The 22,257-nt window shown below is 50.8% G+C and overlaps 8 protein-coding genes across 8 annotated transcripts; 6 read left to right on the top strand and 2 right to left on the bottom strand.

Moving 5' to 3' along the window:
- Window positions 1-293: 293 nt before the first annotated feature.
- ALT_7925 (DUF202 domain-containing protein) lies at window positions 294-1,183 on the top strand (the record flags this gene model as incomplete). The annotated part of the gene is made up of 2 exons (XM_033555821.2): window positions 294-684; window positions 768-1,183. 2 exons carry the CDS (start codon window positions 294-296, stop codon window positions 1,181-1,183), a joined length of 807 nt encoding a protein of 268 aa, XP_033411712.1.
- A 781-nt stretch (window positions 1,184-1,964) lies between these two features.
- On the top strand, window positions 1,965-4,234 carry ALT_7924 (amine oxidase; the record flags this gene model as incomplete). The annotated part of the gene is made up of 5 exons (XM_033555820.2): window positions 1,965-2,018; window positions 2,075-2,497; window positions 2,547-2,885; window positions 2,945-3,119; window positions 3,174-4,234. 5 exons carry the CDS (start codon window positions 1,965-1,967, stop codon window positions 4,232-4,234), a joined length of 2,052 nt encoding a protein of 683 aa, XP_033411711.2.
- Window positions 4,235-7,747: 3,513 nt separating this feature from the next.
- ALT_7923 (putative cell wall proline rich protein) lies at window positions 7,748-10,516 on the top strand (the record flags this gene model as incomplete). The annotated part of the gene is made up of 1 exon (XM_033555819.2): window positions 7,748-10,516. The coding sequence occupies one exon, from the start codon at window positions 7,748-7,750 to the stop codon at window positions 10,514-10,516; it is 2,769 nt and encodes a 922-aa protein (XP_033411710.2).
- An 835-nt stretch (window positions 10,517-11,351) lies between these two features.
- ALT_7922 (25S rRNA (uracil2843-N3)-methyltransferase) lies at window positions 11,352-12,764 on the top strand (the record flags this gene model as incomplete). Its single annotated transcript, XM_033555818.2, has 1 exon — window positions 11,352-12,764. One exon carries the CDS (start codon window positions 11,352-11,354, stop codon window positions 12,762-12,764), a length of 1,413 nt encoding a protein of 470 aa, XP_033411709.2.
- Window positions 12,765-13,056: 292 nt separating this feature from the next.
- phb1 (prohibitin subunit PHB1) lies at window positions 13,057-13,955 on the bottom strand (the record flags this gene model as incomplete). The annotated part of the gene is made up of 2 exons (XM_033555817.2): window positions 13,057-13,575; window positions 13,632-13,955. The coding sequence occupies 2 exons, from the start codon at window positions 13,953-13,955 to the stop codon at window positions 13,057-13,059; spliced, it is 843 nt and encodes a 280-aa protein (XP_033411708.1).
- A 263-nt stretch (window positions 13,956-14,218) lies between these two features.
- ALT_7920 (ubiquinol--cytochrome-c reductase subunit 8) lies at window positions 14,219-14,925 on the top strand (the record flags this gene model as incomplete). The annotated part of the gene is made up of 4 exons (XM_033555816.1): window positions 14,219-14,250; window positions 14,421-14,446; window positions 14,617-14,794; window positions 14,871-14,925. 4 exons carry the CDS (start codon window positions 14,219-14,221, stop codon window positions 14,923-14,925), a joined length of 291 nt encoding a protein of 96 aa, XP_033411707.1.
- Window positions 14,926-16,494: 1,569 nt separating this feature from the next.
- On the top strand, window positions 16,495-17,971 carry ALT_7919 (spermidine synthase; the record flags this gene model as incomplete). The annotated part of the gene is made up of 5 exons (XM_089600345.1): window positions 16,495-16,525; window positions 16,744-16,924; window positions 16,996-17,143; window positions 17,196-17,436; window positions 17,691-17,971. The coding sequence occupies 5 exons, from the start codon at window positions 16,495-16,497 to the stop codon at window positions 17,969-17,971; spliced, it is 882 nt and encodes a 293-aa protein (XP_089455238.1).
- A 305-nt stretch (window positions 17,972-18,276) lies between these two features.
- tktA (transketolase tktA) lies at window positions 18,277-20,822 on the bottom strand (the record flags this gene model as incomplete). The annotated part of the gene is made up of 6 exons (XM_033555814.2): window positions 18,277-18,390; window positions 18,461-19,824; window positions 19,886-20,180; window positions 20,237-20,321; window positions 20,379-20,521; window positions 20,769-20,822. The coding sequence occupies 6 exons, from the start codon at window positions 20,820-20,822 to the stop codon at window positions 18,277-18,279; spliced, it is 2,055 nt and encodes a 684-aa protein (XP_033411705.2).
- Window positions 20,823-22,257: the final 1,435 nt, after the last annotated feature.

Raw genomic sequence — 22,257 nt, 5'->3', positions numbered from 1 at the left:
CCGCTAATGGCTAAGGAGACCCTGTTTGCGTAAAGACAAGCTGAAGGAAGCAGATGGAAGGACAGCTGAAGTCTGCTGTATAAATGCGAAAGAGGCAGGAAATCACGGCAGGATATTAACCAATTCCAACGTCATCTCAGCACCTCTGGCCATGGTCGATGTGAAACCTGGAAGACAATCTGGAGAAGTAACGGTCGATATATCTCCATCTGGCAGCTGATGGTGTGCCATTTCAAATAAGCAAATACTGAATTGGCCTACTGTTAGTTCTGCATTTTGGCGAGCACGCCATCATGGACCACTCGGGTCTGACTGAATCCCACTCCAGAGAGGCAACTAGAACGCATCGCTCTTCATCCTCTCCATCCGAAACCTCGAGTTCAGCACGCATGTCACCATCAGCCCTGCCACAGGCAAGTAACGGTGCTGATCGAGCTGTAAGTAACGGGCACTCCGCACAGCAGCAATCCGGTTCAACCGATGGCCTGAGAAATCGAGATTCCGGATCTGGCAATGGTCATGCAAAGAATTCAGCACAACGAAATGGAGGGAACAACGATGCATCAAACGATCAGTCGGATTTGGACGATTCACATGTCGCGTGGTATACTCGATTGGCGGAGAGGTATGGCAGTGTAGAACTCGAAAATAAGGGAAGCGTCGCTCGAGATCATCTTGCATTAGGTGTGTCTCCACGTCTCGGTTTTTCTTTTTCTCCTCTTTCCATCCTCCATTCTGTAGCATTCGTTAACGGCTGTGGCTGCTAGAACGCACGTTTTTGGCCTGGTTGAGAACCTCGCTAGCTTTTGCTTCCATTGGCATCGCAGTGACCCAGCTCTTCCGTCTCAACGCGTCCACCGCACCATCTTCCGACGTATCCTCTCAACAGTTCCCTTCTCTACTTTCACCCCCTTTCTATGATCCTGCAACAATAAAGATCACATCTGAATCACAACGCCTGCGGAACATCGGCAAACCTCTCGGAACGACGTTCATTGGGATCGCCCTGATGATTCTTCTGATTGGGTTCCACCGCTATTTTGAAAGTCAGTATTGGATCATCAGGGGTAAATTTCCGGCGAGCCGTGGAAGTGTTGCTCTGGTAGCAATTGTTGCGGCCGCTTTGATCGTAGCCTCTTTTGTCGTCATACTCGCAATTTCGCCAACTGCTACTGAGACTTAAGGCAGATAGGGACATGAAGCATCGTCTTCCAGTCGACTGGCGTTATTGTACGGGCATTCTACGTTGCATTCACAATTCATGTTGATCTGTTTCATTTCAGTGTATATCCTTTTACTACCCTATAAAACAGTATTGGGACCCCAGGTGGAGGCTTGATTATTTCTGGCGCCACTATTATTATGACCTAGATCTGGACTATTCAAGCTCCACAAGGTGCCCCTCGCAAGGTTTATACCATCGTAATCCATCAGATGTGAGTATTGCAAGTCTCCCTTATTCTTCAGCTTACTTGTAAGGTAATACTCGAAGCAAATGAAGAGATGCGGGGTTACGAAGGGAGCATATTGCTCTCACTTACGCCGAGAACATCTCCTGCTTGACAACCAATGCGACAATTGGGATGAATTCGTCTCGTATTGACGTTCTTACTCAGAAGCTCTATGGATCAGTTGTCATTGACAATCCTTACCTCTAAGGTTGAAGTTGATAAAGCATCCACTTCCCATCCTATCACGGCACTTGACTATCGGAGGTGTTGACCTATCAGTCACCATCGATGTGGCACTCCGCATCAACCTACCTCTAAAGGTTCAGCGTATCCCGAGTTCCTTAGATGGTGCATTTGCGGCGGCAATGATGTGGTTTTGCTCTGCCCCGGACTGCTTGGCTGTGCCCATGGACCTAAAAAGACCATGTCTCCCCCTCAGTATAGTTCAGTGTCCCAACTTCGGTTTTCCATCGTCGATTGCATCAATACGAATCGATAGACTAGCTACTCAACATGACTATGCTCCCACATCCCCTTGATCCATTGACACCGGCAGAGATATCGTTGGTAAGTTCGTGCCTTCGCCCCATGAGGTTGTTGTGCAATGTAAGCTGACAATTCAGGCTGTGCGTCACCTGAAAAATGCATACCCGAGCGATAAACTCGTCTTCAGGGTAGTCACCCTGTTGGAGCCTCCCAAAGCCCAGATGATACCGTATCTAGAGGCAGAGCGTTCTGGCAAACGGGACGCCACTGCTCCGAAGCGGACTGCGTTCGTCCAATTCTACAAGAAAACACCTGCAGATTTTCGCGAGGTCCATATTGAATTGGACACAGGCAAGATCACGAAAGAGAAAGAGCTCGCGGGAAGACACTCGTATGTCGACACGGAGGAAATGCAGGCTGCTGAGGATGCTTGCATTGCGTCGGCCGAGGTGCAGGAGGCTATTCGTTTGCTGGAACTCCCCGAGGAGGCTGTGGTGTGTATTGAGCCTTGGACGTATGGGACCGACGGCATGAACGATATGTCGGAGAGAATTATCATGGTATAGTACTCGGACACGTCGGAGAGTGCAATAATGACGTTCCATACAGTGCTACTTCTATATGCGCCTTGGGAACCATGCTGATGCGAACCATTACGCGTATCCACTAGATATATGTGCAGAGATGTCAGGCGATCTCACGGTTAAACGAGTTCTTTCACTACCTTTGGGTGAGCACGACAGGACTGGGCTTGTTAGTGCAGTCGGTGTCAAGCCATTTGATCGGAACAAGATCCACCGTACAAGCGAATATCATCCCGATCTTGTCACTGAGAGGCGAACTACAACCAAGCCGTACCAGGTCGTCCAGCCAGATGGACCCTCGTTTCAGGTCCATGGGAATCTGCTCACATGGGAGAAGTGGCGGATGAGAGTTGGCTTCAACTATGTGAGTCACCATCCAGGAGCAGCAGTCGATTTCAAATTGACCCTGTGTGCCTTATCCAGCGGGAGGGCTTGACTCTCCACGATATTACCTATGATGGTCGGAGTGTCTTCTACAGACTCTCCCTGTCTGAGATGTTCGTCCCGTATGGCGACAGTCGTGCCCCATATCCGCGCAAGGCTGCTTTCGACCTGGGGTCGAACTTGGCCGGTGTGAATTCAAATAATCTCAAGCTGGGTAAACATTCATTCAAATTGGACTGACGGCAAGAAATGCTAACAAGGATAAAAGGGTGCGATTGCTTAGGCCATATCAAATACTTTGATGGATACCATCACACCTCTGCTGGTGACCCGATGGTTCTACCGAATGTAGTTTGCTGCCACGAAATTGATGACGGTATACTGTGGAAGCACACCAACTATCGGACGCAGAATGCCGTCGTGACAAGGTCGCGCGTTCTTGTGCTGCAGACGATCATCACAGTCGGGAACTACGAGTACATATTTGCATTTCACTTTACTCAAGATGCGTCGGTCAACTACGAGGTCCGCGCAACAGGCATTCTATCCACAGCACCCATCAACTTGGGCCAGACAGTGCCATATGGAACCATAGTGGCTCCCGGGGTCATGGCGCCGTACCATCAGCACCTCTTTTCTCTGCGAATAGACCCAGCTATTGACGGGCACAAAAACTCTTTGATGGTGGACGAATCCCACGCAATGCCCTTCAACGACCCCAGCGTTCATAACCCTTTCGGAGTGGGATACACAACTGTGAACCACATCGTTGAGTCCGAAAGGCCGCTGGATCTTGACGTCACCAAAGGCCGAGTATTCAAGATCATCAACGAGAATGTCAAGAACCCCATGTCCGGGGGCCCAGTCGGATACAAGCTTCTGCCGCACTACTCGCAAATGGTAATTGCGCACCCGTCATCCTACCACTTCAAGCGCTCTGAATTTGCCGAGCACGCTGTCTGGGTGACCCGATACAGCGATGAGGAGCGGTACAGCGCAGGCGAGCACACGATGCAGTCACTGGGAGGAGAGGGGATCGCTTCCTGGATCCGATCGCGACCGGCGCCAGTCAGCGTGCGCAACGAGGATATCGTGATCTGGCACACGTTCGGGACGACGCATAACCCTCGCGTGGAGGACTGGCCCGTCATGCCGGCGGAGAAGATGATAGTCTCGTTGAAACCGGTCAATTTCTTCTGGAGGAACCCTGCGTTGGACGTACCTGTCAGCTCGCAGGAGAATAACAAGAGTGTCCTGGTGCAGGATCAGGATCAGAATAAGGATAAGGATCGTGCAGCTATCCAGGCAGATGCTTGTTGCAAACTTTAAGAACCTGATAGGTGTGACAATGTCATCGCCGTGTTCATCGAGACCAAAGCGGTAATCTCGATCTAACAAAAGAATGTCCACCTATCTGCAGTGCAACCATGGAACATCTCATAGGGCTGAGGTCCGCTCCCGGATTTCGCCGTTTGCTCTGCATACCTATGGATGTCAGCCCTTATCTAATCGTACTGTATTTTGTGAACCGGTAGATCCGGAAGTAAGGAACTCTTCGCAATCGCCGAGTGGATTAAGACGCCGACCGGTTCCAAGGTCAGAGAGAAGAGTTGCCGCTGACATAACCATGGATCAATTTCTGAATCGTCTAACTGGTAAATCCAATAATAGTTCTGCCTGCGATACTTCGATGAGACATCGAAAGTAAGCCAAGATATCCCATAACGAAAAAGACCCTTGCATACAACGTGGCTTATTGGGAATATTCCCATCAACTATTGTTTTGTAAACTGGGGTAATTACTGGAGATGGTTAAATTTGGGTGAGAACCGGACTTATTCATGGATCCATTGTCTGAGGACATCTGTGCGATCATGGCGCAGTTGCGGACGTTGACAGCGGTGTCGGTCCTCTGGGCGACTTATCCGCGACTTTGCAGGTACGGAGTACTCGAGGGCATAAGTACAGTAGTTGTGTAGAATAGAGTAACAAACACTTTATCAGTGACCAGAAATAGCATCGAGAAGTATCACAAAGGGGATACGCAGGTTAAGCGCGGATGCAGTTACTTGATGTTTGCGATGCGGACAGCGGCATGATGAGCATCAATGACTTAGTTCCCACAATCCTGTAGGGGTCTGAGACAGTGATGCGATAGGAGCTATCGATTGAGGATTCCAGTATGTTTCGAATTTGGGCTTAATGCTCCGTGCCTGCTTTGTTCCAGAAATAGAACCGGATAAACAATGCATTGATGATCAAACTGCGCTATCTGCAAATGAAACAAATGAGCAAGGAAACATATCCTGTCGTCCGGAGAGAACTCTAATATCTCAAAGACGCCAGCATCTACGGAGTACTGTAGTCGATCATGGCATGAGAAGCGCTTCCTGGACAAGCTCATCATCTGTGGTTCCTGCATTTGTTACAGGTTGTCCAGAGTGTTCGAAACAGCAGCAGGGAACCTGCCTGGTCTGTGCCGTATGACTTGGCAATTGTCGCCATGGGTATACATCCTCCGCACTCCGTAGACACCTACCTAGTAAGATATGTACCTGTACTTCATATAGGAGTTGAAAGCCAGAGGTTGTATGCCAAAGAGGGAGAAGGGGGCCATAGCCTGTTTCATCAGGATATCCGTCAGGAATGTGTCAATTGCCAAATGCCTGACAAGTGACACTTGCCTCGATCATCCATCAACGGCGCATTTAAGCAGTCCGCAATCCTGAAAGAGGCGCCATATCCACGTACTACCTTTACGTAGCCGCTCATACTCCACTTGCCAACAAGGGGGCTGCTCAGCATCCAGCCCATGTCGGTTTTCTTCAAGATTGAGGGTGACATATTTGCTCCAGCCGTACAGTCTGCATGTAGTAATCTTTAGGAATAAGAACGCCACATCGAAGGTCAAGCCCTCCGGCCAGTTTATGGAACCGAATTCTTCAGAAATGAACAGTTCAAGAGGCTGTGTAAACTTCGAATATCAAGCAAAGCAGGGATCACCGGATCAACGTCTTATTGATGTGCCTGGTAAAATACACTAGACCATTGTAAGTTACTACTACTAGTTCTCTTCTGGTTCAAGGTTAGCTTCATGGCACTAGCGGTGGCGCTCAGCCGGGTCTTGCCAAGATAAGTGAGATTTCGACTGGCCTTTCTGCACCGCTGATTGGAGACGCCGTCAGGAACGGGCATTTAGTCCAGTTGGTGCCTGGAGGGATTTCTCCGAAAGTGTTCACTTCGGAAATGACCATAGGTAATGTTACGGTGTGCACTGCAGCTATTGACAATTTTTGATTATGAGATGCATTTAGTCTAAACCATAGGTAGTCAAATTTCAGCAATCTGAACCTATTATTGATTGATTTATTATTATGATCTTTGCTGAATAACAATATTAAACCACGGGTGATTTAATAAGATTTGGCAGACTTTCAAGGGCGTTTGTGTCTTATCCCCTAACCAGGGTTGACCTCGTACACCCAGTGGCAACGCAGGGTCCATGACGCTTTTACTTTGGAGATGTTCTAGTCACAATCAAAAGAGAATTTTGTATGACACTCACATGCTGACTTGTTCATTCCAGTCCTCAAGAGACTCGAGTTTCTCCCAGGTACATCCTGCCCCGGAGATGCACGAACCGAACTCCAACAAGGGCTCAGAAACGGTCGGTCCGAGTGACCGTAGCCAACTGGGACCGCTTCATCATTCAATCAATACCTTGGTTTCCTGTCTGCTAGATTCTTAAATTGAATGATGATGGATCATTATTCATGAATATTTAATAATATACGGGTAGTCTAGTTTGAATATCTATGAATCATGGGAAATTAGAACCTAATAATAATAATAATAGGCACCTGATTCTCGTAGTCCGTAGACCTGTCAGATACTTGTATTGCAGCAGTTCGTTAATTTTCCTGCCACACATTTACTAGGTGTGGGTTTCTGATCGATTGGAGCGGGTAATACCGCGTATTGAACCGGTCAGGTCAGGAACAAATTACGCTAAGGAAAGTTACTAACTGTCCTTGGACCCCCAGGCCCCCACTCTACTGTGCAGAACAGCCAATCAGTGTGTGTTGCCCTCCACACATTCACCCTTCTCCTCCCTCTTGCTGTGGCTCTCTCGCTGCCTCTCGCTCTATCTACCCGTCATTCACTCCTCGCCCGCAAATCAGCCTGTCCTCCTCTCCAATCTTCGTCTTTTCTTTTTCCTGTTGTCTGCTAGTTCCACCAAGTCCGTTACTCCCGCCTCTTTACTCCTCCCCCATCCTCATCCTCAACCTCATCCTCATCTCCTCTTAACTTCCCCCATTTTGTTTCTCTTACTTCCTTTTGCTCTTTTTCTCTTCCGTCCGCTCCTATTTTTCTTGTCTTGAATTCTCTCACTCTGGCCCTTCTTGTGGCCGTCCGCTCATTAACCCAAACAACAATTGACCTGCGCTGTCATCAACAACTCCGGTCGGATTTGAACTTGCTGCGCCCATCGCCTTACTCAAATCGACTCGACTGTTGGATATTGAAACTGCAGCCCTAGGAGTTGTTCTTCGACTTCTGTTTTCCTTCGTTATCTCCCTTTTTTCTGTGTTTCGCAGACCGAAACTTGACTTTGATTGGGATCGTCGCCTTCGAGCTCGTGGAATCCTTCAACACATTCAATGGTGTCTTTGCGAAGGTGAAGACCTCCAGACATCGCCAGGCTTTCCAATTAACTGAAGGAAAGTCACTTGGTCTGGAGGTCCCTGTGCGTCCGGATCAATCAACTGTGGATATCTTCTTTTCAAGGAGTTGGGCGGATTGTTGTTTTGACCAGCAAGTAGTTGCTGTCCACTGCTAATCATGGCTTCGATCTCTCTGCCTCTTCCACCTCAGTCACCTGCAGCCTTGTCTCCGCATTTCGATTCGCCTGGCCAGTCTCCCAGCCGACACAGCCGTCGTAATTTAAGCATGGCCGCACCTCTTCCCAATCCACCATTCGTCTTTCCGGCTCGCGGTCCAGAAACCTCGAATATCCAGCCATCCGCGGCGCCTGAGCAAAGAAGCAGAATTCCTCCCCCTCTGCCAGCTTTCTCCTTCAACCCTGGATCGTCCCACGCCACGCAATCCTCCGTATCAGCAGTTCCTCCGACTCGAGCGGGTGGACACCGTCGGCGACCCAGTGAATTCATAGGAGGAGATCAGTTAGTCACCTCGGGAGGGACAGAGACCGGCCAGAGCAACGATGAAAACTCATTGCCAGCTCCTGCTAAACTCCCTACTCCTGGTCCTGGATTCAGTGCAGGTGGGCCCGGACGACGTCACCATGCCCATCGACGATCAGCAGCCGTCTCTGGTGTAGATCTTGCGGAAATAACTAAAGCGCTTGCACCGAAACCCGCAGGAAGTACACCATCGACACCAGCAGACCCAAGGCGTGAAAACGGCCCACTCGAGGAACAACACAGGCCCGTCTCCTACTCAGCGATACCTCTGAGTCGACCAACACCTCCAGCCTCTCCCCGGATCCCATTCGCTGGAAGCTCACCTCATCGGGCTAACACTGAGTCCCCAGATCGATCACCTGCTAGTGGACGACCAGCTTTGCCGGTCAAGTCGAATAGTCCTGGACCCACGGGCTCCCACCAGTCACAACCGGTTGCTAGAAATAGCGGAAAGTCTGGTAAAGATGGTTTTCTCGCTGCTAATGAGGCGGCGTCCTCTGCCCCTGAAAAGGTCTCCCCTAGACCCAGGACTGCCGATGCGCTCTTGATGTTTGATCTTGGTGGAAATGGGGTTTCTGGCGATGTATCGCAGATGAAGCGACCGTCGTCTGCTACTGGACACTCTCGAGTCCACAAAAGTCTGTCTTCTGGACTTCTTGACGCAGCTATTGGGAAGAAAAATCGATTTGGTGACGACGGTCACTCAATGAACTCTTCTCGGCGTTCATCATCCACAGGGTCAGGCTCCGATACATCAGGCGACGACCATGATGAGTCAGCGGAGCCTCGTGCCTCGAAGAAAGGGCGATCAAAGACCAAGAAGAGACAAAAGAAGGTACGATCTTGGGCAGGCTCGATATTAATCCGTAGCAAGGGCAAGCGGCATCACTCGAAGAAGGAAAATGGAGGAACAAACTCTGCAATTTCTACACCGGTAATCACCAGAACCAACTCGGATCTCGGTTCGGGGCTGGATGTCGATTTTGACGATGATAACATCGTTGTCATCCGCACTCCCACAAATCCCAACAACCCCGAATCGAGCCGGTCAGCTATGGAGACTAATGCGCAGCCGTCTTTCGAAGACTCCTGGAAGCCAAGGAGCTTCTACGAGCAGGGCGTACAGGACGATGCTCTCAGTCCAGTCATCGATTTGGATGCAGCTCTAGGACCCTTCAACACACCTGATATGCGTGCCGATAGAGGTGTCAGGAGTGGCTTCTCTGTTGTGTCCCGACGTATGTACAGTGGTGGACGACGGGGTGAATTCGTCGGGCCTGAAATGCGCTATCATCGACGTGCAGAAAGTGCTCCGGAGATGCCTCCTTTTGATCGCAGTTTTCTCAACAATCGCCTTATCAATTCCTCCAGCCTGGAAAATCCTGATGTTTTTTATGAGGAAGAGGAGGACGCCTTTTTGGCGGCTACTAGTGAATCACCGACGGAAGATCAGGCAGCCTCCAAATCTAATGTCGTCCCACAACCCGATAATTCGGACCAGATAACGGTGCATAGCAAGGCCACCTCCGACACGTTGACTCGAAGGTCGGCGGATGCCGGATCCAGCACAGAAAGAGCTGGCCTCGGCATCCAGAACAACGAGGGAACAGGGCCGGAAGCTCCCACCCCGGCTCCTGCGAGCCAGGAGACCTCTGGGGATCCCGGACTATCTGCACATGAGAGGGCTGTTGACCAGCTCCACAGTGCTAAGAATCCTTTCACAAGCCATCCAAAGAGCCCGGTGGAAATCATCAAGCACGAAAATTGGCCGAACAAACCGCCAGTGCCCCCCAGTCCTGAAATTTCACCACGATTTCTACCTGCTGACACCCGGCCGGCGACCTCTCCTCTGGAACTCACTGGCACCATCCCCCAATTTTCCCTACAGAGTAGCTGTTCGCTATCTCAATCTTCTTTCCCGTCTCCGGACTTCACTTTGTCTTCTTCCGATGCTCCTCGCTCTATCACAACAGCTTCGACAACAGATCACAACTTCTCCAACCCCTCGTACAATCCATCTGTGGATTATCATCAGGCTTCAGTGGACGATGTGCCGTCTTTGACCAGCAGTGTGTCGACCACAACAAATACGTTGAATCGGTTCTCAGGCACCTTCTTCCATCGTTCTCGACTTTCCACTGACCGCTCGGCTTCTTTTTCTGCCGCCGGCACTCGCCGCAGCAGTCAAGCTCACAGCCAGAAGAGGTCAAGCTTGGCTAGTTTATCCAAACTCGTTGGTGGTCCTCATGGCGAGAGAAGCAAACTGAGTTACGAGGAAAAGCCTCCGAGTGATGTTTCTGAGAAGTCAAAGAAGAAGAGCCGTCGTATCAGCCGTCTCGTACATTTTTGGAGGACGAAAGACAAGGAGAAGCTGAACGAGGCTGTTCGAGCAGATCAGCCATCATGAACAGTTTCCGCCACTTCAACGATTTCACTTTTAATTCTGTACATATTGATCTACATTATGAACGATTCATTCCGCATGGTCTTTGCAGGTTCATTCCTTGCGGGACCACTCCAGCTTTTCTGCTACTTTCCCATTTCGGTTGAGATTACTGACGAATCTCTTTTCTCGGCATGCCTTTCAAGCGTAAGAGTATGATGCTCTGTTTCAATTTCTTGTCCCTCGTTGATGTCCGATTGTTATTATGGGCAAGCAATGCCGTTGCATTTTACTTCTCTTCATTCATTCTTAGCCTCTTTTTTCCCCTTCTAATCTCTGGCGGTCATTTGCGCATTTGTCAACATCGTTGCATTGACGGTGGTGGCCACGTTATATGGGCGCTTCTTGTTGTTTCTTGTCCCATGACGGATATGCCTCTCGCATTCACCGAGGCTTTTCAATTATCTTTGGCGTTACAAACTGCACATTTGTGAGGCTACATGTCAGTGAATCTACACTCCTATCATCATTGTCGAATACGAAACATTTACATGTTGAGGGCTTTTGAGGCCGATTGTAGGCCATGTAGTTCTTGAGCATAGATCTGCATTACGAATTATGTCATGTCAGTTTTCCTGCAGCCTAGTTCGAATGTGATACTTGTTTCGCAATATCAACTTGAAGAAACATGATGAATATTATTAACGTTGTAGGTAGTAAACCTGTCATCGCGACCTAAATCTGATTTTAATCGGTGGATGACGGGCCGAATACCAGGTAAAAAATACATAACCAAAGCCAGCCAGCAAAACTCAAGCAACCCAATCAAAAGCCGCAATCTGCAACAATATTCAAGGATATGGGACCACCAAGATCAGGTGCTTCAAAGAAACCTACATCATCATCAAAGAACGCCCTAGGCCGCGACAGCCGAAAAGAAAAGAAAAAGCCGCAGCAGAGCAAACAGGAAACAGCAACGTCACGACATGATCAAACCGGTCAGGATGGGAACCAGATCGACCTCTCCGCCACCATCCCGCTGACTCTCCAGCAACTGCTGCTGAACGTATTCAAGACGGCTTTGCTTACAAGTGATGGAGCGCATGATCATGACCATGACCATGAGCATCAAAATGAACATAGAGCACAAACGCCTAGGGCAGAGGCTGACAGCGAACCCGAGGCCCAGACGACCGCCCCCGCGGGAAAAGAAGAATTAGATATCAAGTCTTTGGTCCAAACTATCAAGACCCATTTGTATAATCGCGACTTTGAATCGGCGTTTGCTGATGCTGATGAGGACCTCTTGCGCGCTTATGCGCTGCGCTGGAGTGCGTCCCGCGCGCTGGGGTATGCGGGGATTCTCAAGTCTGTGTTGCGGATGTTGTTGAGTGGAAGTGATGGAGCTGAGGCCCAGGCCCAGGCCCGGGCGAAGGTGAAGCAGACGAGCCACATCGTCTGTATTGGCGGCGGAGCCGGCGCAGAGATCATGGCGCTTGCGACTGCATGGAGGGATATGATGGACGAGGCCGCGCTCTCGGATAGTATTGGTACGGTTTCGCTGAACGACGAGAGCGGCGGCCAGGGTCAAAATCAAGATATAGCGACAGCTGCGACCTCATCGCCACGGCCAGGGCTGGCTGTTACGGCTGTGGATGTCGCCGACTGGTCGAGTGTCGTGGACCGGTTGGCGCGGACGATCCGGTCTCCCGCTGTTCCGGGCACAAAATCGCATCCTGCGCCATTACAGTCGGAAAGTGCAGACAGCTTTGTCGTTAGATTTGAACGGGCGGATGTGCTCTCGCTTGGTGAGGAGGGATTAAAGAAAATACTGCATTTACAGGACGCGGCGGCACCGGCCCGCACGGTCCTGGTCACGCTCATGTTCACGCTTAACGAGCTCTTCTCGACGTCTATGGCCAAGACGACCGAGTTCTTGCTCCGCGCGACGGATCTGTTGACAGCAGGGACTGTCTTTCTGGTTGTTGATAGCCCCGGTAGCTATTCGACTCTGAAACTGGGAAAGCCGGGGAAGAAGGACGCGGAGGCGGATGGCGCCTCGGCGGCGCCGCAGGAAAGACGGTATCCGATGAAGTTCCTACTAGATCATACACTATTGTCGGTTGCCGCGGGGAAATGGGAGAAGATATATGAGCAGGATTCACGCTGGTGGCGGAGGGATGCGGCCAGGCTGCGGTATTATGTTGGTGAAGGGGCGGGATTGGAGGATATGCGGTTCCAGGTTCATGTGTATCGCAGGTTGGCTGATTAGAGACAGGACAGCCCAGATCACTCTTATGTGGGGGCCATGGGACAAGATTATGCCAATGATACCATAGGTGGACTTGTAGAGAGGAATGGATATACTATTGCTACAAATAAAGACTATGAGTAAAGAGAAACGGAGGAACAACCATACAGCATCAATTCGCCAGGAGATCATGCAAGCCCAAATCCCCATCCTGTTGGAATAAATGAGATCAATACAATAAAATGTCACTTTGGGTGACTGGCCTCGTGCCCTGTTTTCTTCAAGCAACCAGATTTCTTCATCCCTACGTCCCTTAATTCCTCAGACCCAGCAGGAGACTTGTGCTCTTTCCACCGTCCTTGCCTTCATTGCCAGGCAGGTACGTAACGTTGGGATTACTCGCCAGCGTCTGAGCAATCTCCTTTGTGGCATCGATCCGACGAATCTCAATAAGACCGCTTCCGGCCTTGGCGACGGCCTTGCTGATGATCTCGGCACTCTCGGCTTCACCTTCTGCACGGATAACGTTCGCCTGACGCTCCTGCTCGGCTCTCTCGACGATGAACCGGGCACGCTCGGCGTCCTGCTGTGCGATCTGCTTCTGCTCGACGGCCCGTGTGAACTCCTTTCCGAAGGTCATGTGCGTAATGGAGACATCTTCCAGGGCGATGTTGAACTGTGCGGCACGCTTCAACAAGTCGGTGCGGATACGGTTCGAGACGGCCTCTCGTTGTGTGATGAGCTCTGCGGCGTCGAACTGGGCCACGATGGCTTTGAGGACTTCGTTTCCGATGGAGGGGAGGACACGCTCGTCGTAATCGGTACCGTAGGTCTATCCTATATGTCAGAGAGTGCCTCGATTCAAGGCTTGGAGCAATGTGGACTCACCTGGTAGATGACCGGGAGCTTCGGGACATCAGGGCGATGCAAGACTCGCAGAGTCAAGCTCACCATCTGCAAGTCCTTACTTCCCGTTGTAGTGGAGATGTTGCGAGGCTTGGTTCGAACATCATAGACAATCGCCTTCTGCAGCCAAGGGATCAGGAAATGTGTTCCCTCGTTGACGACCTTCTCCTGGACACCGCTCAATCGGTCGAAGATGACCGCCCGTGTTCCACCGCGGACGTCGTAGATGGAGGCGTTGAAGATCATCGCACCCGTCGCCACGGGGATGGCGAGCCGGTAAAGATTGTACAGACCGTTAGCCGCCATGATGGATGAGATGGAATGTGATGGGAACGGAGTCGTCAACACTAATAGAAGGTGGTCGTGTACTGCGGTCTCTCATTTGATGATGTCGGGCTTTTCGCATGCTGACCCAATCGGGACTAGCGCCGGATGCAGGGCCAAACCTCCCAACTTCGCCGTTTTGGCCCGAGTCGACCTCGTCTCTCTTTCTGCCGCTGCTCTCGACGTGTGCTGCTCATCCACGCTTGTTTTCTCTGCATTTTTCGGTTCTTCCGGCGATATTCACAATGGGTGGTCATCTTGATCCTAAGAGCGGAGTGTGAGTTCCCTCGAATTGCGGTCTCAGGCGGCCTCCATATCCCTACGAGCCGTGGGCGGTTGTATTCCTTCATCAGAAGAGGAAGGCCGCTGTCGACTCTTTTTTCCGTCCTAAATAGCCATTGACAGGAGCTTGGTTGACTGGATATGCTGACAATATGTCTAATGCAGCTTTTTGGGCGACTGGGGTGAATTCGGTAGGTTTATGGACCCCGACCTCAACCCGTGAACATTTGACTGCATCACGACCGGCATTTGGATTCAAAGACGCTTCGAACCCTAAAACCGCTCCAAGCAAACTCGATTACCGCAGAATGCGACATGCGATATCCCAACCTGTGCTAATACTCCGTTTTTTGCTCCCTAGGCTGCCCGACTCCCCAGCGCATTGCTACCTACTCTCTGTCTTCCAACCGTCAGCGCCCTCTTGCTGGTGCTTTCCACGCTGCCATCTTCAACACGTTCCGTAGATTCAGAGGCCAGGTTCTCTACGTCGTTCCTCCTTTCGTGGTCGCCTACGCCGCCATGAACTGGGCTATTGAGAGGTATGCGCCCTCTTGCCTTGCATCTCACTTTGCGCTTTTGGCTTCAAACCAGTTACTGATCGTCGCGTTTGTATAGAAACGAGTACCTTAACTCCAAGCCCGGCCGCCTGGCTGAGGGTGTTGAGGAATAAATGGATGCCTTTCCTTTACCTTCAAAATGAAAAGTGGGATCTGACTTAAGGCCGTGAAGTTAGGAGGAGGGTACTGTGTGATTGCAGTGTACAGTAACTAGAAAGCAATCAATTGTTCTTGCCTGTCTAGACTGCCTTTGGTAATTGTTGCATCTGGTTGTTGGCTTTCAAAAATCGGCGTATCCGCCTATCGCCGCCATGGAAGCATCGCAATTAGCACTAAACCATTTTAACAGAATACTAGTATATTGCTCAATGCTCGATATACAGAACGAAAGTATGTAAGAGATCGAGATATAATACCTAGGTACACTTGGTGACCTCTGTAGCCAATACCTACGGTAGTATGACTTTAGAACAACTCTCATTGGTTCAATTAAATTGTTCTCTGTCGCCTGATTTCTCAGGCTGCATTCGACACTGCGCTATGTAGCGGGTGCATTTAACTGCAACTTCGAAGACTCTACGAACTCCAGTTAGGCCGCTCGGTAGGCATATGATTGCGCAGCGGTACAGTTTCAGTCATGTTTGGTTCAGCGGCTGGGTTGGAGCAAGCCGGATCGGCTCTGGCTGACGCCAAAGGAACCTCCTTGCCGGTGTATAATCCCATGACAACTGCACCCACGGGGCCGGATAGTCCGGACAAACACCTGCATCTCTCCTCAGGAATTGTCGGTCTCATACAGATGCCGCCAAACAGCGGCAAGTACGGTCATCTACATATTGGTCGAGCGGCCTCAGACTGGACGGATGGGAATCACATCCGAAAGATCTTTTGGACTGTATTGCACTTGTGCATGCCCCGATGAAGGGGGATGTAACAGATCGTGTACAGGGTTCATGCTGCTCGTGGATGGATGCAGGTCCAACTAGATGTTGATTGGATACTACACTTTCAGTAGTTGCAGCCAACAGACATATCAAATTCATGTAGCGCCAGTTTGCAATTGAAGGCGCGTGTTTCTAGGGCCAAGACATAATCACGGACGAATTGCCCTATCCTTGGTCGATGAAACGGCTATCTCCAGGCCATTGAGGTTTTATTTTCGACCAGGACGGGTGCTGTTTATCGCACTATGGGGATGCCATTGTATATGCAAGCAAAGGTGACCGTGTCATAGCCGTCGATGTGAGCAAGGAAGGGGACGGAATTAGCTATAGAGAAGAGAAACCTGATCAGAGAGGGTAATATACATTCGGGCAGACTGTGTAGGTGCTTTGGAGTATCCGCAATTGGAGTACTAATACGTAAGTAGAGGGGCCCCACTGTGCCCAAGAAATCTCTCTCGGCCCATCAAAACAGAATTCTCAACGATAAAAGAGGGCAAGGCAGAAAAGTAGCAGTGTAGACGAAGGAGGGAAAAAACTGCCACATCTTAAGGCCCATCAGGCAGTCAGGCACCCAGGCCATCCTTCCACCCCCACTCCCGCATGCGCTTCTTTTGCTTTTCTTCCGCTCCAAAGACTTCATTTCTTTCCTCTTCTCTACGCCTGCGTCTTGCTTCTCCATCTCCATCCTCTGTACTTCGCCTTCATCCTCCTTGTCGACGTCGCTTCCACTCCATCACCATGTCCGAGATCACTCACCCCACTATCAAGGGTATGTTACTTTTTCTTCACTTATCGTGTATCGATCTTTATCGGTGCATCGCATCAGCCCCTCCATCACTTTTTCCAACTACCCCGCTTCCACCACATCGCCAATAAATCTCTCCAACCTCAATATACCCCCAGCCTACTTTGATTCGACGTCAATTGCTTTACTGAATCGCTTGTTTCGTGTGTTGTTTCGAATCAATTCCGCTGACAACACCTCAGATGGCTGGTTCTCCGAGCAGTCGGATATGTGGCCCGGCCAGGCCATGAACCTCAAGGTCAACCAGATCCTGCACCACGAGAAGTCCGATTACCAGGATGTCCTTGTCTTCGAGAGCACCGACTACGGCACCGTTCTCGTTCTTGACAATGTCATCCAGTGCACCGAGCGGGACGAGTTCTCGTATGTTTTCCCGCTCACCGGACATTGTTCTCCCGGCAGCTTCTAATCAAGTTCTCTTTGTGTCGCTGCAGGTACCAGGAGATGATTACTCACCTGGCCATGAACTCCCACCCCAACCCCAAGAAGGTTCTGGTCATCGGTGGTGGAGATGGTGGTGTCCTCCGTGAGGTTGTCAAGCACGAGTCCGTCGAGGAGGCCATCCTGTGCGACATTGATGAAGTATATTCGGTCTACAATACTTCCGAGTGATGTCGATCGCTGACTTGTCAAGGCTGTCATCCGTGTCTCCAAGAAGTACCTTCCCGGCATGAGCATCGGCTTCCAACACCCCAACGTCAAGGTCCACATTGGCGACGGCTTCCAGTTCCTCAAAGAGCGCAAGAACGAGTTCGACGTCATCATCACCGACAGCTCTGACCCTGAGGGTCCCGCCGAGAGCCTCTTCCAGAAGCCCTACTTTGAGCTCCTGCGCGATGCTCTCCGTGACGGAGGTGTCATCACCACACAAGGTTGTTCGTCGCCTTTCCTTTCTCTCATCTGCCCTCATATTTCTTTTCCCTCTCCTGTCATCTCCTCTTCTCTTCTCTCCTCTACTTTTTTCACTCCCCGATTCAACCCCCACATTTATATTTTGTTCTTTGTCTTTTTATCTATATCTGTATCTGTTTCTATTGAAAAACAAGAAAACGAAGCTGACTGGTCTACGTCCCAAACCACCCGACTCCCACCCCGGGATCGGTTTGGGTTCGTGTTTTACACCGCACAGCCGAGAACCAATGGCTGCATCTGTCTCTCATCACCGACCTCAAGAAGGCCTGCAAGGAGGTCTTCCCCGTCGCCGAATACGCCTACACCACAATCCCCACCTACCCCTCCGGCCAGATCGGCTTCATGGTCTGCTGCAAGGACGCCAACCGCAACGTCCGCGAGCCCGTGCGCACCTGGTCCCGCGAGGAGGAGGAGCGTCTCTGCCGCTACTACAACCAGGACATTCACCGGGCCAGCTTCGTTCTGCCCAACTTTGCCCGCAAGGCTCTGGATGCGTGAATCAAAATTACGGTTAGCATGTAAATGTAATTACTCAATGAAAATGATGTTCTTTACGCTATCGAGTTTTTGGACCTGTTGTATATTCTTTTAAGGGTGGATCGTACTGACGACTACTCATGAGCGCGATGAACGACGACGATATTATGGCATAATTTTATTTTGATCCTCTAGATCTAGAAGAGTTTCACCAACAACCATGGGGAGATAGGACCAATAAGAACATTTAAAAGTAACAAGAGATTCGTCGAGCCGTAAACATGACACTAAGAAAGGAAATCCATCATGACGCTAACGCAAGACTTCTACAGAATCTGCTCAAAGGCACGGTTGATGGGCGAGCGCACGGGCTGGCCCTTGTAGAAGTCGATGGTAGCAAGAGCACGCTTGCTAATGCCCTCAGGAGTGAACTCGAATTTCTAAAGAAAGGAAAACAAGTTAGTACTGACTTTCCTTTTATCAGGTGTTTAATTTATAGTGGAGTCTTACCTTGTAGACCTCCTTGTAGGGGCCGGAGGCACCGAAGCGGTTGAGACCGAACTGCTCGTGAGAGTAGCGCTCCCAACCCATGGTGGACAGAGCCTCAACGGACATGACGGGGATGCCGTCGGGAAGGACCTTGAGTCTGTAGTCCTTGGACTGAGCATCAAAGACCTCGAAGCAAGGGACGGAGACAACACGAGCGACGATGTTGTGCTTCTCCTTGAGGTAGGTGGCGGCTTCGATACAGATGCTGACCTCGGAACCAGTGGAGATGAGGGTGATGGCGGCGTTGGGAGCCTCGACCACGGGGTAGGCACCCTTCAGAGCAGCCTCAATGGTCGAGTTCTCGAGCTGGGGCAGGTTCTGACGAGTGAGGGCGAGGACGCTAGGAGTGTGCTTGGCGGTGATGGCGGAGTAGTAGGCAGCGCTGGTCTCGTTGCCGTCGGCGGGACGCCAAACCATGCAATTAGGGAGGGCACGGAAGTGGGCCAGAGTTTCGATAGGCTGGTGGGTAGGACCGTCCTCACCCAGACCGATGGAGTCGTGGGTAGCGATGTGGATGACGCGGACGCGGGAGAGGGCGGACAGACGAAGAGCACCGGCGGCATAGGAGACGAAGTTGAGGAAAGTACCACCGGCGGGGATGATGGTGCCGTAGGCAGCAAGACCGTTCATAACGGCAGCCATGGCGTGCTCACGCACACCGTAGCGGATGTAGCGACCGGACCACTCGCCAATGCCGTAGACGGGGGGCTGGAAGTCGACGGCGTTCTTCCAGCGGGTGTTGTTGGAGCCGGTCAAATCAGCGGAACCGGACAAGAGCTCAGGGATAACATCGTGGATCTTCTCGAGGACAGCCTCAGACAGCTTACGAGAGGCGACGGCAGCGTCGCTGGGCTTGTAAGTGGGAAGGCTCTTCTCCCAGCCCTCGGGAAGCTTGCCGGAGAGACGGCGGACAAGGTCGGCGTGCTCGGCCTTGTACTCGGTGGCGTACTTCTCGAGGAGCTGGTTCCAGGCCTGCTCCTTGGCAGCACCCTCGGCGGCGTGCTTGTGGTAGAGGTCGTATACCTGCTGGGGAACGACGAAGCTCTGCTTGGGGTCAAAGCCGAACTTCTGCTTGACGCTCTCGCAGTCATCGGCCTTCAGAGGGTTACCGTGAACACCACCGGTACCCTGGAGCTTGGAGCCGAAACCAATGGTAGTCGTCAGACGGATGACGGTGGGCTTGTCGGTGACCTTCTTAGCCTCGTGGATGGCGGCCTCGATGGCCTCGAGGTCGTTGTCACCGTCCTTGACCCACACGGTGTGCCAGCCGTAGGCCTCGAAACGCTTCATAACATCTTCGGTGAAAGCACACTTGGTGTCACCGTCTAGATGAAAATACCCGGATCAGTAATTGAGTCAACAATGTTACTTTTCGTAAAGACTTACCGATGGAAATGTGGTTGTCATCATAAATGGCAATCAGGTTGCCGAGCTTCAAGTGACCAGCCATGGAGGCAGCCTCGCTGGCAATACCCTCCATAGCACAGCCATCACCGAAGAAGCAGTATGTGTAGTTGTTGACCAGGTCATAGCCAGGCTTGTTGAAGACGGCGGCGGTGTGAGCCTGGGCAATTGCCAGACCAACAGCGTTGGCGAAACCCTGACCCAGAGGACCAGTGGTGACCTCAACACCCGGGGTGTCGTGAGCCTCGGGGTGGCCGGGAGTGATGCTGTCAACTTGCTACGCAGGATTAGCAAAAGCTCATTTCTTGTTCGATACCCACGGAAAAATCATACTCTGAAGTTCTTCAGGTCGTCCATGGTGACATTGTAACCGAAGAGGTGGAGGAGAGCGTATTGGAGCATGCAACCGTGGCCGTTGCTGGTGAAGAGCATTAGCAATTAAATTCTCCCGTCATTCTAGGCCGAGGAAGCTTACGAGAGAACGAAACGATCCCGGTTCAGCCAGTTGGGGTTCTTGGGGTTGAAGTTCATGAACTTGTTGAAGAGGACGTGGGCCACAGGGGCCATGCCCATAGGGGCACCGGGGTGACCGGAGTTGGCCTTGAAGGTGGCATCGACCTAAGTTATTGATTAGCATATCGCTTCAACAGATTGCTTTCCATGCCATGGAGATGAAGCTGAGATGCGGCTTTTCGATGGAGGAAAAAACAGCCATCATCCGAGCTTGCCCTCGACACTGAGCGGGGTGTTCCGCGGCCAGCTGTCATTAAAAGTTGGAGACAGCAGCATCTCAACCATCACCACCACCATTGACTCGCGTATTATGGAGGTACGGGCTATGAAAAGGGGACCAGATAGAGCATACCGCAAGAATACGGATCGTGTTGATAGCCAATTGATCCAAATCGGTGTAACCCATGATTGCTAACTTTTTTTTTGCTGGAAGGTTAGATGATGTAAATGACGGGAGGGGAGACGGGGAGGAAGGGCAGGAGATAGTACTTATTAAACAAACTTTCTTCTGGAAATCTTTTTTGAGGAGGGTTTCAGGAGAAAGCGAGAGAGTAAGAGAAGGAGCAAGAAAAAGGTTGCAAGAGGGGAGTAGAGTAGAGAGCTATGGCGAATGCTTACTACGAGTTAACGGACAGCCAGGTTGGAGGGGGGACGAGACAAGACAAGGTGGGGGGATGGTAAGGGAAATGATGTCGGCGGTGGGGCAGCAACTCACCGAATGCTCGATTGACGTTGTTGGGATGGTCAGGATCCCGTAGCATTTGGGTTTCCGACATCCAAGATTTGCTATAAGAGTCGCCTCTGATGCATCATAAGTCAATTGGTGCGTTGGACTCGCTTTTCCGCCAATTGCTACGAAATGGATAGAACACAGCTTCAATCCTTCTGTATCGGAACCCTTGTGCTGACTGCGTAGCTGTGTAGCAGTGCCCCCACTCCAGCTATCGCCGTCTATACCTCAGGCATCCTCTTCCGCGGAGTTTTGCCAGTTTTGCCATGTAGAATAAGCATTTAGCATAATAGCAGAAATTTACCACCTGTTAGATAATCCTTATCAATCTAGAACCTTAGGTCTCCATGAAGGGATCTTCAGGTCGTCAATTGCCGTCGACTACTCAGTCTCAAAGAGAGTCAACCGTCAAGACCCCTCCAACGCATAGGAGTACTGATGACATTAGCCGACGCCGATCATCGGCCAATTCTTCCAGTGCACCTATGAACCCCTTCTCCATGACCAGGGATATCTGCCAATACTTGCCCCTCCATGCAAAGTGATATCCTCAAACTCACTCAGCAAAAGCAATACCGACATAGCAACGCTACACAGTCCTCCGGGGGAGCACGAGTCTATGTCTTGACAATATTCCGTAGTTCCTTATCATTAATAACCGACACCGTCCAGAGCTCCAGAACAATGCTGGGTCCGGAGGACGCTACTCCGATTTATTCTACGCAGTACTCCATAATTTTTCCATGAATTCAAGACCAGAGAGATGCCACGGGTAAATAGATAGATGATACTGCTGGTCTGCTGATTAGGAAAAATTTTCGAATTTTTGTAAGCATTTTGCATGCCATTATCAGATAATTACCCCTCTCTACTAGATATCAACTATCTACTGTTCAGTTTCAAATGCGACTATCATAGCTTTGCCAGTTGTCAAGAATTAGCCTCCACATGTTCGTCTACCCATACACCATGAGACAACAATTCAGCACCTAGAAATAAACAATAGACAGACGCAGTTGAACTACAAGGCCAACCTATCACGGTTCCCAAAACCTTCAGGCGCCTAAGGTACCTATTCGTCTGCAAGTACCTAGGTAGTAGACGGGCTTGC

Source organism: Aspergillus lentulus, assembly GCF_001445615.1.
Source record: "Aspergillus lentulus DNA, contig: Alt16, strain: IFM 54703, whole genome shotgun sequence".
Lineage (NCBI taxonomy): Eukaryota > Fungi > Ascomycota > Eurotiomycetes > Eurotiales > Aspergillaceae > Aspergillus > Aspergillus lentulus.
This window is presented reverse-complemented; position numbering and strand designations above follow the sequence as displayed.